Source organism: Orcinus orca, chromosome 10, assembly GCF_937001465.1.
Source record: "Orcinus orca chromosome 10, mOrcOrc1.1, whole genome shotgun sequence".
Classification (NCBI taxonomy): domain Eukaryota; kingdom Metazoa; phylum Chordata; class Mammalia; order Artiodactyla; family Delphinidae; genus Orcinus; species Orcinus orca.
Window position 1 is genome coordinate 42,740,702 of NC_064568.1, and position 12,367 is coordinate 42,753,068.

The 12,367-nt window shown below is 47.6% G+C and overlaps 1 protein-coding gene across 1 annotated transcript in view; it reads right to left on the minus strand.

Moving 5' to 3' along the window:
* The window catches only part of SCN10A (sodium voltage-gated channel alpha subunit 10), an 89,880-nt gene that overhangs the window by 35,752 nt on the left and 41,761 nt on the right, over nt 1-12,367 (minus strand). The window contains exons 11-15 of the mRNA XM_049693626.1: nt 12,103-12,300; nt 11,244-11,414; nt 7,358-7,651; nt 4,552-4,660; nt 2,201-2,439 (exon numbers count right to left, since the gene is read on the minus strand). Of these exons, the coding sequence (XP_049549583.1) occupies nt 2,201-2,439; nt 4,552-4,660; nt 7,358-7,651; nt 11,244-11,414; nt 12,103-12,300 (1,011 nt within the window). The remainder of the gene's footprint in view (nt 1-2,200; nt 2,440-4,551; nt 4,661-7,357; nt 7,652-11,243; nt 11,415-12,102; nt 12,301-12,367) is intronic.

A 12,367-nucleotide genomic window follows, 5' to 3' on the forward strand; every position in this document is an offset into this window, starting at 1 on the left:
TACCTCAATTTCCTCATCTGTATAATGGGCTTTAAGTGAGATAATGCATACGCAATTCTTAGCAAAGGTCCTGGCAGACAGTACTTCATTAATCAATAATAGCTATTAGTAAGAACAATAATAATACATTGTCTCTAAGATTCTTTCAGCTCTGAGTATCTTTAATGGTCTTAAACAGGATAGAATTCTGACATTGAGAGAGGTCAGGGCCAGGCTTGGGTCACACACCAACCAGCAGGGAAGGGTGACAGGTAAGGAAGAAACCAAAGATCAGAGTCAGGTGTTTTTCTCTCATTTGTTCTCAACAGAGCTTCTCGCCAGCCTGGGAAACAGAGGTAGTTACATCCCTTTTACAGAGAAGGAAGTGGCTGAGAGTTTAAGGCACTTGACTGATGCCACAAGATGGCAACTGTGAGATGCAAAGAGCATCTACTGAGTGCCCTTTGTAGGCAAGTCAGCGTGGTGTGGGGGTGGGGCGATGAGGTCCTGTGCTCTAGAGAGACCTGGGCCACCTCTGGCTCCACCTTCCCCACCTGTGCTACCTTGGGCAGGATACTGAACCTCTCTGAGTCTTAAGGCTCTCTTTTGTGCTGCGAGGGTGGTGATAACCTCATAGCGCGTTGTGACGCTGAGAAGACACTTATAAAGCACCTGACTCATCATAAGCACCACACAGTGCCTGCCTTTCTTTCTTTTTAAAAAATGTCACTGGGCTCTGTCACAGTGGTAAAGGCCTTTGGTCTTTCTTGCCTCAGCTTCTCCATCTGTAAAACAAGGTGCGGGCTCAGAGGTCTCTTCCGTCTGACCCTTTGGGGTCTATGATGACTTCTTGGCAATAAGCTCTCCCTTCTCTTTCCATTTCCCCTTTTCATATCAACTTTACATAGCATGTGTCTTCTTAGCCTAGGTGCTGCTGAAACGTAAGGCATGCTGGCTCCACAGTATCCCAGAACCTACTGGCATCATTTTCACATCCCTGGATTCTGGGAAAGGGGGAGATTTCTAGAGAAGAGCAGTCACATTTCCTCTGGGATCCCTCCTTCCACCTAAGTCTGCAGCCTACAAGGAGTTAGAAGAGCTGTATGGTCCTGGTGGAACTAGTAAGCCACCTGCAGTGGAGTGGACAGTGGTGTGGACATGGAGGCAGGACCCTGACCTTCACAGCTTCTGCTTTTCTTGTGTGCATGTGTGCGCACACACACACACACACACACACACACACACACACACTAGCACGTCCTGTGATGGGGTTTAGCACCCAGGAGTTGAGAGGTGTGGGCTTCAGAGCCAGTTGGCCTGGGTTCAAATCTTGATGCTGTCACTTACTCACCTCTAGCACCCTGGGCAAATTAGTTAACCTCCTGTGCCTCCGTTTTTCCATCTGTGAAGGGGCATAATAATAGTACCTACCATATTGGGGTTTTGTGACAATAACATGAGATAACCCATGAGAAGCATCTGAGGCCACGTCTGGTCTTGAGTAGGTGATCAAATAAAGTTGGCTATCATTACTGTTCCTGTGGGGCACAGGCTGAGGACAGTTCTCCTCTGAGTCTGACACTTTACTCAGCATGTAGGGAAATCCAGTATGGACTTTGTGTTGTTCAAAGAAAATTATACTACAAAGTTATGGAGGAAAATTTAAAGGAAAGTCCTGTCTGAACCAGATTTTAAAAAAAGTTCTGACTCCCTGACACTTTTGTGACAACAGCAAGCATGATCCCAGGTTCCCTCTCTCTCATTATCTTCCCCTCCCTCCCCCACTCTTCTGCACTTAAATGACAGCATTGAAAAACCACAGACACTGTGTTTTGCAGTCACAAAAGCAATAAAATTGGAAGGAAATTTGCAAGTCCATAGGTTGTCTTTAGATGGGAAAGTGGCATTTATCATCATTTCGAGGTAGTGGCAGCTGCAATGCTGAGAATTCAGGTGGCTGTCCTAAGTTCTGCAAAGGGGAGGCTAGCTGCCCCTAGGTCAGGGCTCTCTCTGTCCACTTCCCTGTGCTCGTTCATCCCAAAGCAATTCCCAGCAGCTCAGCCTGGTCCTCCAGACTTGACTTCCTGCACTAAGTGTCTACACATCTCCCACACTGCTCTCAGCCAGCAAGATCAACACTCCAGTGAATGAGGGCATGCTGCTACCCCACCCAGAGCCCCACAGATCTGACAGCACAGGCAGTGGCTGCCAGGGCACTCACAATGTTGCCAATCTGAAGCATGGCTTCGAAAGCGGGACTCATGCCGTAGTGCTCCATGGCCATGAAGATGGTGTTCACCACAATGCACAGGGTGATTGTGAGCTCTGCAAAGGGGTCCGTCACAATCACGAAGAGAAGGGTCTTAAGCTTCACCCACGTGGGGCAGCAATCCCAGATCAGATACTTCCGAGCCAAGCTGGTCAAGCAGGGTGGGCACCTCTGTTTAGACTCCTCGAGTTCTGCATCACAGGTGTGGTCAATGACAGCTCTCAGCCGGGCATGGACTCAGACCCCCACCCCATGGCCAGCTTCTAGACCTTGTCATTACTTATAACTCCCATTATAACACCTTATAACACCTCTCATCTCCACTTCAGCACTCACCCTTTTCCTCCTTTTTGAGCCCCTGTAGTCTAGCAAGTACAACCCAACCTCTGTTCCCATTCAGTTCTCCAGACCATGGACCGTACACTTTTTAACCATCCATCGCAAAGGTCATGCATGTCTTTGCTTCTCAACTTACCCAGCTTACATTTCATGTCCACCCCCTTTATACTCCCTTGCAGACACCTCAGTTCCCTTGCCCTCTCCCCGCTCCATTGTACTTGCCTGGCAAAACCCCAACTCTGAATAAACCCAACATGGAGATGACTCTGTACCTGCGCCCAACCAACTGAACCTCGTTGGGAAAAATCCACAACCACGCTGACTGGTCCCAGCTTGTCACTGCCCTGTGTTTCTCCATTTCATTCCTTCAATCTTCCAGACCAGCATTTCTCTCTACCTTCCCTCTCCTCCAACCTCTCCCTCCTCCTCCACCTCTCTAATCCTCACTCTCTGCTGATGAGTAATTATTAAATAGTTATCCATGAGCAAAAATAACAACAACACTGTTGTTACTAGCATAGGTACACATTTCTCAAAACACAAACTCAGTTATGCAAGAAATGTAGCTTATGGGGTTTTCTCTCCCGTAACTGAATTCAATTTATACTTCAAGTCTCCAACCAGGGGACTTTGTTTTGGTTAACTCAACGTCTGCTACTACTTCGTTATCCGAAGTTGTGTCTGAGTTCTGGGGAGCTGAAGGTTGGTGGAGGGTTGAGCTGGTCCTAAGTCATTGCCAAGTGTATTTCACTTGAGTCATCAATGTTCCCATTTGGTCGTCGCTGGTGGGAGAGCCATGGAGATGGCTGTTCCCTCTTTGCCTCTCACTCATCTCCTTCTGCAGCCTTCAATGGGAACAAGGTGATCATCCAGATACTCTCCTGTCATGCTGGGGCCACAGAGCACCCTTTGAGGCTGCCTCAGTTCTTCTCTACCCAGGCATGTGACTGGCCCATGCTACCCTATGGTTTCTGTGTCATACTAGGCATGAGGGTCTCTGTCTAAGATTTGCTGCCTCCAGCTTCACCTAGAAAGTAAGGTACAGGTTGGCTCTGTTTTCAAATCACTCAAACATTTTGTTGTTGTTGTCTGTTGTCCACCATGCCCTCCCCTGCAGTTAGAATTCAGCCCAGGGCTGGGAGGAGAGTACACAGGGCCCCTTCTCAGGGACACACCAACATCCAAACTCCCTTCTCCATCCTCCAGCTCAGGACATTTTAAATTTGTCCAGAGGAGATGAATAACTAGATATGACTAAGGCCATGTTTTCCATGCCCTTAGGCAAAAGAAAGGCTGGATAAGAAGACAGGTCTTATACTCAGGGTGAGAAGGATACAGCCGTGCTCTTTGGTACTTGAGTGCCAGGTGGCCATTCTCTTCCTCCACCCTGTGGCTTGGTGTAAGCAGTTAGAATTTAGATCCATCCCTGGGGAGGCTGAGTGGATTCCCACCTGATTGATGGAACCCTGAATTGACAAGGATTTAGTTAAACTGGAGGATTAATTTACTTAAACTGCCTTCTAATGTTCAGCATGAGCTTGAGACAGAAATTAAGTTATAACCATAAAAGTCACTGCCATGAAACACATGGGAACAATTTTTCCATGTTTGAAAATTAAAGACTGTTAAATTTCTTGCATACCTGAGTGGTAGCTTGAAATTCTCTGTGCCTGCTGGATCACTTTTTAAAATCCAGTTTTGTGAATACATATGAAGCAGATGTTAATTTGAACAAGAAATGAACTAGAGCATTTCATTCAGTGGATTCTATTGTTTTTGAAAATTTATCCACATTTTAAAAACCACACTGATAAAGGGTAATGGGGACAAGGGCATAAAAATGAGGAGTATCCCAGGACACAGAGATGGGTGCTCTTCGACACAGGTTTGGGGCATCCCATCTTCTGCTCATATGGGGACTCCTCATGGCACAGTGAGTGGAAGTTCCAATGAGCAATACTTACCCTCGAGGACAGAGGTCATGATACTGACAACACTCATTGCCCTTTGGGTTCGGAAATGTTCATTCAAGTATTCTGCTGTCAAGTAAGTCTTCTGTCCTGCATCAGATGCCTGCTGGGACAAAAACAGAGTCAAGACATTCCCCTAAATTCTTCAGTGGCAAAAACAGATCACTCAGCTTCTTATTGGCCTCTCTTGGGTGGTTGCGAGCTGCCCAGTGAAGCTACGGTCCTCTGCAGTCATGCTTGGAGTAAAGGGGCTACTCCATGAACTTGGGGTAAGAGCTCAGATGTGAGGAACAGCGTGACACGGAGCTGGGGTGCAACCAGAGCCTGAGTTCGTAGCTAACAGATGACCTGGCCTCACCTGAGGCTTTGCAGAGTCCTTCCCTAAGACAGGTTCCTGGGCACCAGGGTGGGGAGGGGGCTGCCTCAAGGGTCTCTGAGGTTTCTACCAAAGGGTAGTGGGAGTTGCAAGGGCATCAGGCCAGGCAGTCATTATTGGACTTCTGCCGGGCTGCACATATGACATTTACAGAGAATTCCTACTCCATGATAGGCTTCCTTGACCTCCCTCCTAAGAGGCCCATTTCTCTTCCCAACATACGACCCAGTTCCTATTCCACATGGTCTCTCTCTTTCTGAGGGAATATTTGTTGTGTCTTGATTGTTCAATTCTTAGTTTCTGACACAATCCTTTTGACTCTTCTCTCTCTGGGCCTTTATTGGAAGCTCTGTCTGGATTCTGTGCCAGGGCCCTAACTCTAGTCACACACTTACCCTGGATGTGGGGAGTCCCAGGCCCATTGTAGCTGACTCAGCACTGCACTAACCATTCAGAGTCCAAATTCAACAAGTATTTATTGAGCATTTGCTATAGGTGAAGCTCATAGGTATATAGTACATATAAAGAAAGTTTAGAAATTTCTCAACCATGAGGACTCAACAAAAGGTTCTAGCATCTACTGCTGTTATTGGTCAGATGTGTACATAAATGAAGGCACTTTGTGATTCCATTTAACCCTTCAGCCATTTAGAAACCTTTTTATAAGGTCTTTATAAGGGGAGACATGGAGGCTTGAGGAATTTAAGGGACTTGCTAAAGGTGACTCACTTGGTAAATGGCACAGCTGTGACTGATGTTCAGGTCCATGTGACATGGAAGGGATTAAAGAGTTAATCTTGCACTAGCCAGATAATTTCACTAAAATGAATCAAGGCTGGAATATCCAGGAAAGTGGTAATCCACAGAGTAATAACACGGTTTCCTGAATGAGGCATTTTCTAGAGAGTTAAAGCACCTCCAAGAGGACCCTGAAGCCTGGCTTTGACTTGAGGACTTTGGGTTGGTGATTCTCTTGGTAGGTCTTGGAGACCTACTCTCTACCATCTCTGTCCTGCTCTGTACCCATGGAGGGTGACCTGAGCAAACTGCATCACCCTCACCCTCTGGTTCTGGTCAGGTTTGGCCAGTGGGAGGCACAGACAGGAGATCTGAGGCTGGGAGGAGAGAGGAGCTGGCTATTTGCCAGCTGGCTTCTTCCCTGCTGGGCTGTGGCTGGGCCACCTTCCATCAGGCTGCCTCTCACATAAAGGGGCAGGTCTTGCTGGGCTCTGGTCCTTCCCCTCACCCCTTAAGCCTAGGCTTATTACAGCTTCCCACTGTGGCTAGTTCCTCGGCGCCTCACTGCCCCTTCTTAGTTCCTGAGCCCAGCGCACATCTCTGTAAATACTTCCATAAACCCTCTCCACTTGCCCACTGCAGTGGTTCATCTGTTTCTTGCTGGGACCCTGAATCCCATGCATCCAGTCAGAGATGGAGCTAAGGTAACACTGTAAGACTTATCCAAGTCACTAGAGCCATATAATGGTCAGCTCACAAGTCGGTTTGTAAACCACTGTGTGTCCTGGGCTGGCCAGAGGGCAAAAAACAACAACAACAAAAAAACCAAAATGGGGCTTCCCTGGTGGCACAGTGGTTGAGAGTCCGCCTGCCAATGCAGGGGACACGGGTTCGTGCCCCGGTCTGGGAAGATCCCACATGCCGCGGAGCAGCTGGGCCCGTGAGCCATGGTCGCTGAGCCTGCGCGCCCAGAGCCTGTGCCCCGCAGCGGGAGAGGCCACAACAGTGAGTGGCCCGCATACCGAAAAAAAAAAAAAGAAAAGAAAAAACACTAGAAGCGTCATTACTGAAGATGGAGGGAGAGCTTAAATTAAATCACAGCTCCAATCCAATGAGGAGTCCCTGATTTGCCATTACACTCTGTGATTATTCTATTAAGAGTGCTGGCCAGTTAGTCACTGTTGCCTAATTTGTGCATTTTGGCAAGTTATTGCTTCTCCAACTAAAGTCAGGGATACTTTGCTTATGCTAAGATCTGTCCGGGGCCCCTCCCAGGATTTCTCTGAGTCTTAATTGTCAAGCCCAAGGTAGTTTTCACAGAGTCACAGGCAAGAAGAGAAGAACCTTTAATTTTTTTTCACACTCGTCCAGGAAGCAAACAGGCCTATTTCTAAAGCCGTGATAGTGAGTAGGGACAGAGAAACTCTGGGGGAAAAAATGATATCAATTGGAAAATAGTCTGTATCACCGTCCTGCAGAGTAAACCAGAATACCTGTTTGATCTCAGTTAAACCCAATCTCTCCCTCTGGGTCTCACCTGCCTTGTCTGTAAAATGGGGGTAGATGGGAGGTGCTGGGCAGAGTGATGTCTAAAGGATCCTTCCACGGGTGACACTCAGGGCTTCTTGGCCTGAGGCCTCTAGCCGGAGAGCAGCCCCAAAGAGTCTGGAGCGTTCACAAACTCACCGAGACTTCGATGGCTCCAGCGGCAAGCTCACCAGTGGGCAATGCTGGGGGTCCATCTTCTCCACGCCCTAAGCCAGGGCTGGGAGTTTGAGGCAGTGGACTCCTAGGGAGGGGGCCTTGCTGGCTTGCATCCCTACCCAGCAGCAGAGAGCCCCCATGGCTTTGACAGTCTCCAGGAAAGACTCCATCATCTGTGACCCCATCAGGGAATGAGATGTCTCGGCCAGGGGCCTGGAAATGGAACACACTGCCATGGCTAGCCTGGTGTCTCCCCGAGGTGAGGCCTAGGAAAGACTGGGCATTGCCCCAAAAAAGCAAGAAAGAAGGCAGGCTGGAAGAGCATCCTGCAGGCAAATTTGGAACCCAACACTTCCCCCCCACCCCCACCCCCACTCCCACCTCCCTGCCCTCAGCCTCGTGACCTTCCCATAGAAAATTAAAGACACAGACCTACGGGGTATTCTAGGTATACATGGGGAGAAAAGAGAGGAAAAGAATATTCTTGACACAGCCTGGGAAAGGGCCAAGATCAAAAAGAGATTGCAAGGTGTTCAAGATCAGCAAATAGGTCATCATGGCCAAGGATGTGTCAGAGGACAACCTTGTCACCCAGATGGGTCAGTTGTTTGCCAGCCTTTGGCCATGGTGCTGGACAAAGGTATCTTAAGTTCCCTGCTTCAATGCAAAGTTGTGACTTCAGTAGACAGTTATGTACACCAGTAGAGGAACAAGCTTAGTAAAGGGTTCAGCAAACGAGTGCTCTTATTTTCTGAAAATTAGGCTCGACAATTCATTAGATCCAGCCTATATGGGTGTGAAAGTTTGTTTTGCAAAGGAGGAGATAAGAGCTTTGTAATATAATGAGCTTCTAGGATCCCGCGAGGCAAACGTTGAACAGTCAACAATGGGGAGATTGAAGGGAGAGTTGCAGCCTAATTTCCTGGAAGAGTAGTGCCATTCCTCCAAATCAATAAACATTTCCCATCAAAATCTTCCTCCAAGGGAACTGTGTGGTGTACAGTTGCCAGAGGAAAGGAGCTAATTCAGAGGCCCAGAGCCCCTGGAGAGTTAGTGTGCTGGGTTGGCTAGTTCCCACGACCACGATCTTGACCAGACAAGTTATCGATTCTGTCCTCATCTCATAGAAAGTGCTTCTAAAATCTAAATACTGACTTCCTATCAAACTCTGATCATAATGCTGAATTTTTCCCCCTTCCTTAATTCCTTTTATTTACTAAATTACTAAAGTTGGGACACTTTGTCAATTAAAGCTCTCCTGACCTATCCCCCTCTCCCACAGAAGTGAAATTTGCTTTCTTGATCATTTGGAGCCCAGTCCTGTTCAAAAACCATCACTGTAATTCAGTATTAAAGTCCGCCACAGCACTAGGGACTTCCCTCGTGGCACAGTGGTTAAGAATCCGCCTGCCAATGCAGGGGACATGGGTTCCATCCCTTGTCCAGAAAGATCCCAGATGCCACGGGACAGCTAAGCCCGTGCGCCACAACTACTGAGCCTGCACTCTGGAGCCTGCGAGCCACAACTACTGAAGCCCGCGTGCCTAGAGCCCGTGCTCCGCAACAAGAGAAGCCCACGTACTGCAACGAAGAGTAGTCCCCGCTCACCGCAACTAGAGAAAGCCCATGCGCAGCAACGAAGACCCAACACAGCCAAAAATTAATTAATTAATTTAAAAAACACAGTGCTTTTTCCCTAGAATATATGTCCAAGGACATTGAACTCATAAAAATCCACGAATCCTTCCTAGTTTTGAAGCAAAGGAACAGAATTGGCATATCCTTATTAAAGATGGGACAACTGAATTATATGCACTTGGGCACTAAGCAAACCAAGAAACTAAGAAGAAAATTTTGGTCCCGTATTTGACAAGCAGTGCCTCCTTGGCCACCAGCTAATATTTCACAATTAACCTATTTGACAAATGGTGGACAGTCCCAATCTAAGTATCGGATGTGCCTTTAAAATGCATCCTCCAAGCAAACCAACTGGTTTCCTGTGTGTTCCCTGAAACCCCTGCTGTGTCTCTCTGCTAAGTGCTACCCCCAACCTCTCTCTCATTACTGCTGGTCAGAAAATGGCTTTTTATTAAAACTTCCTATGGTGTGTTTACTACAATAACACACCTGGGAAAGAAGGAAGAGGATGCCTTATTGAATGGACTCCAGTTAATCAGTTAGTATTAAGGAAGTACCCAAACAATGCCTCCCTGTCTTTGCATAAACATGACCTCCTTTCTGCCTGGAAAATATTCCTCCCCAAACCCTCCCAGTTCTCAATTACTAGAGGACACCCCTACTCACTATTTACTATTCACTTAAATTATCCCCTCCTCCATGAAGCCTTTCCTGATACACCCTCACCCTCATAAGAGTAGACGTTTCCTCTTCTATTCCCCAAACACCATCTATGTGTCCCTAATAAAGCACTCAACACACAGCTATTTTTATATCTTCCTCCTCCACCCAAATGGAAGTCCTTGGGAAATGGACTGTGTTTCAGTCAACTCTTTATAACAAGCACCTAGTGTTGCTGAATTAACAAAACATGGTTCCTCTTTTTCCTTTTGAAGGTAAACCTAGCTGGAGACACAAGCACACAGACACACACCAGACAACTATTGGACATCCAAGTGCTAACCTGTGCGAGGCTGACTGAATAGGAGAAATTAAAGCCCAATTCAGAGTGTCACTGACATGTCCACAGAAGCTGTGATTCATCCTGTTCCATGGTTGTCAGAGCCCTAGTCAAATCCCCTTTGAAACAGCTTCTGAACTGTGCCCTGTCCATATCAGGTGCTGCTCAAAAGAGGCAGAGCAAGGAAGGGAAGGGCACAGACTCTGATAAATGCTGAAGTGTCGGTGTCACTGAGGTCAGTGTGCATGGGAGTGTGCCTGTGTATGTCCATGCACACGGAAGTCTGGGGGTTGTAGAGATCCTATTCCAAAAAGTAGAACATCCTTCAGAGGAGCACAAGGAAAAGGGATCGGGAGGGAAGTGAGCGTCAGCAGCCTTGAAAAATAGCCATGTTGATCCCCTTTCCCATACTGTTACTGTGGGATCTACTCTACCACAAAGGGGTTATTATCTCTCAGGCGTGTGGAAAGGGTATATTTGGGGTACATAGGACTTTCAAGGGAGAAGGAGCTGGTGGGAGGAAACTTGGTGAGTACAGGGAATCTTGGAGTAGGAGGTAGCGGGTCATGATGGTGGGGAGAATTGCTACAGGGTCTGAAGTGAGGTACTGAAGTTATTCCCAGGCTGGATTGTTATCACAGAGACAGGTGCTGGGATCTCCTGTGCCAACAGTAGGGGAGAATTTGAGCTGCAGGGGCTGAGGCATGAGGTCAGAAAGAAGCTTGTAAATGATTTCAGCATCACGAACAAGGATCCCACTCCTGCTCCAGAACTGCAGATCAGAATATCAGAAGGAAGCTGACCCTTGATGTCCACAGGTCCACAGACACCTCAAGGTCAGCATGTTCAAGGTCACAAACAATCCAGGGTTCTTCTCCAGTGTTACTGCCTTAGAATCACCACCTACCTAACTGCCCAATCTGGAAACCTGGGAGGCATTTTGGACTTCTCCCTTCTTTTCCAACATTCCACAGTCCCAATCTTGTTTATTCCCTCGAGTCCCCATAAAAGTCTTTATAATCCACCCTTTTCCCCATCCATAATGCCCCTGTCCTAGTTTAGGCTACCATTGGTTGGGGGGCGTGGCAGGCAGGGTCTGTATTATCAAAACGTCCTCCTAGTCTCTGTGCCTCCAGATATCTCTCTGCTACAAACCTCTTCCCACTTCCATATTGTCCATGGCAGCTGGAAAGGTGGGTCACCTTTAAGGCACAAATCTGAGCCCCTTACCATTCTGTGCTCGTTGTAAGACTCAGTCTGGGGTGACTTGTTGTCATCTGTGGAGCCCTCTGACACCCTTGGCTTCATTCTGTGCCTTCTCACACTGGCATTTTTGGAGGCCAAAGGGGATCCATTGTGGGAGTGGAGAGAGGCTGTGTCAACCCCCAGGGCTGCCAGCACCTGAAAGGAGAGAACAGCAGTATCTGGATGAGCTTAGCATAAATGTGTGTCCCCCAGACATGGGGTGTCACAGAGGTGATGATATCTAAACCAGAGGAGATCAGGATTAGGACCTGGGTGGTGGTTGGATTAAGACATGGCAGGAAGAGTCACCTCCCTCATTCACACCCTGTAGTAAACTCTGTTGATGCCCTGTCCAGATCTCTTTTACCGGGTCAGTACCCTCATCTCAAGCTGCTTGAATGTTAGTTACTAATGGGTTACAGCTGCAGGATTTGCAGAAAACTTTCTTTGACTATACATTTGACTGGAGCAAGTATGGAGGTACAAAGGGCCAGCGTTCTTGCCTCCAGGTAGGGGTAACCCTGTGGAACAAGTCATGCCCTGGAGCTCCCCATGGGATCAGGCCAAAGGTAGTATCTAGCTGAGGCCACTTCCTTGTTTAATTCTTCCCCTGTCCCATCCTGTTTCCTTCAGTCTCCTCCTAAGAGCACCCCTCAGTGAATCACTTGTACAGGCTCTTCATTCATTTTTTATGAGAAAATCTAACCTAAGATGGTCCCTGAGATAAGATGAATCTTCCTATGGTTCCCTAAAATGACAGTCTTACTCTAAGAGGCTAGTCCAGATATCTGCCCAACAATGTATAACCTGCAACAGATTTCACAAAGATCCACCCCTCACTGACCTCCTGCTCCGTCCGGAGCATCTGAAGGGCCTCCTGGAACTTCTTCTCCTTGGCTTCAATTTCATCAGTGGTTGCCTGGTTCTGCTCCTCATATGCCATGGTGACCACAGCCAAAATCAAATTCACCAGGTAGAAAGACCCCAGGAAGATAACAAGCACGAAAAAAAACATATAGATTTTCCCAGAAGCCCTCAGGGTCTGCAGATTCAAAAGAAAGAAGAGAGACTTGTACCTAGAGAACTTGGGCCCCTGACATGGTCAGGGT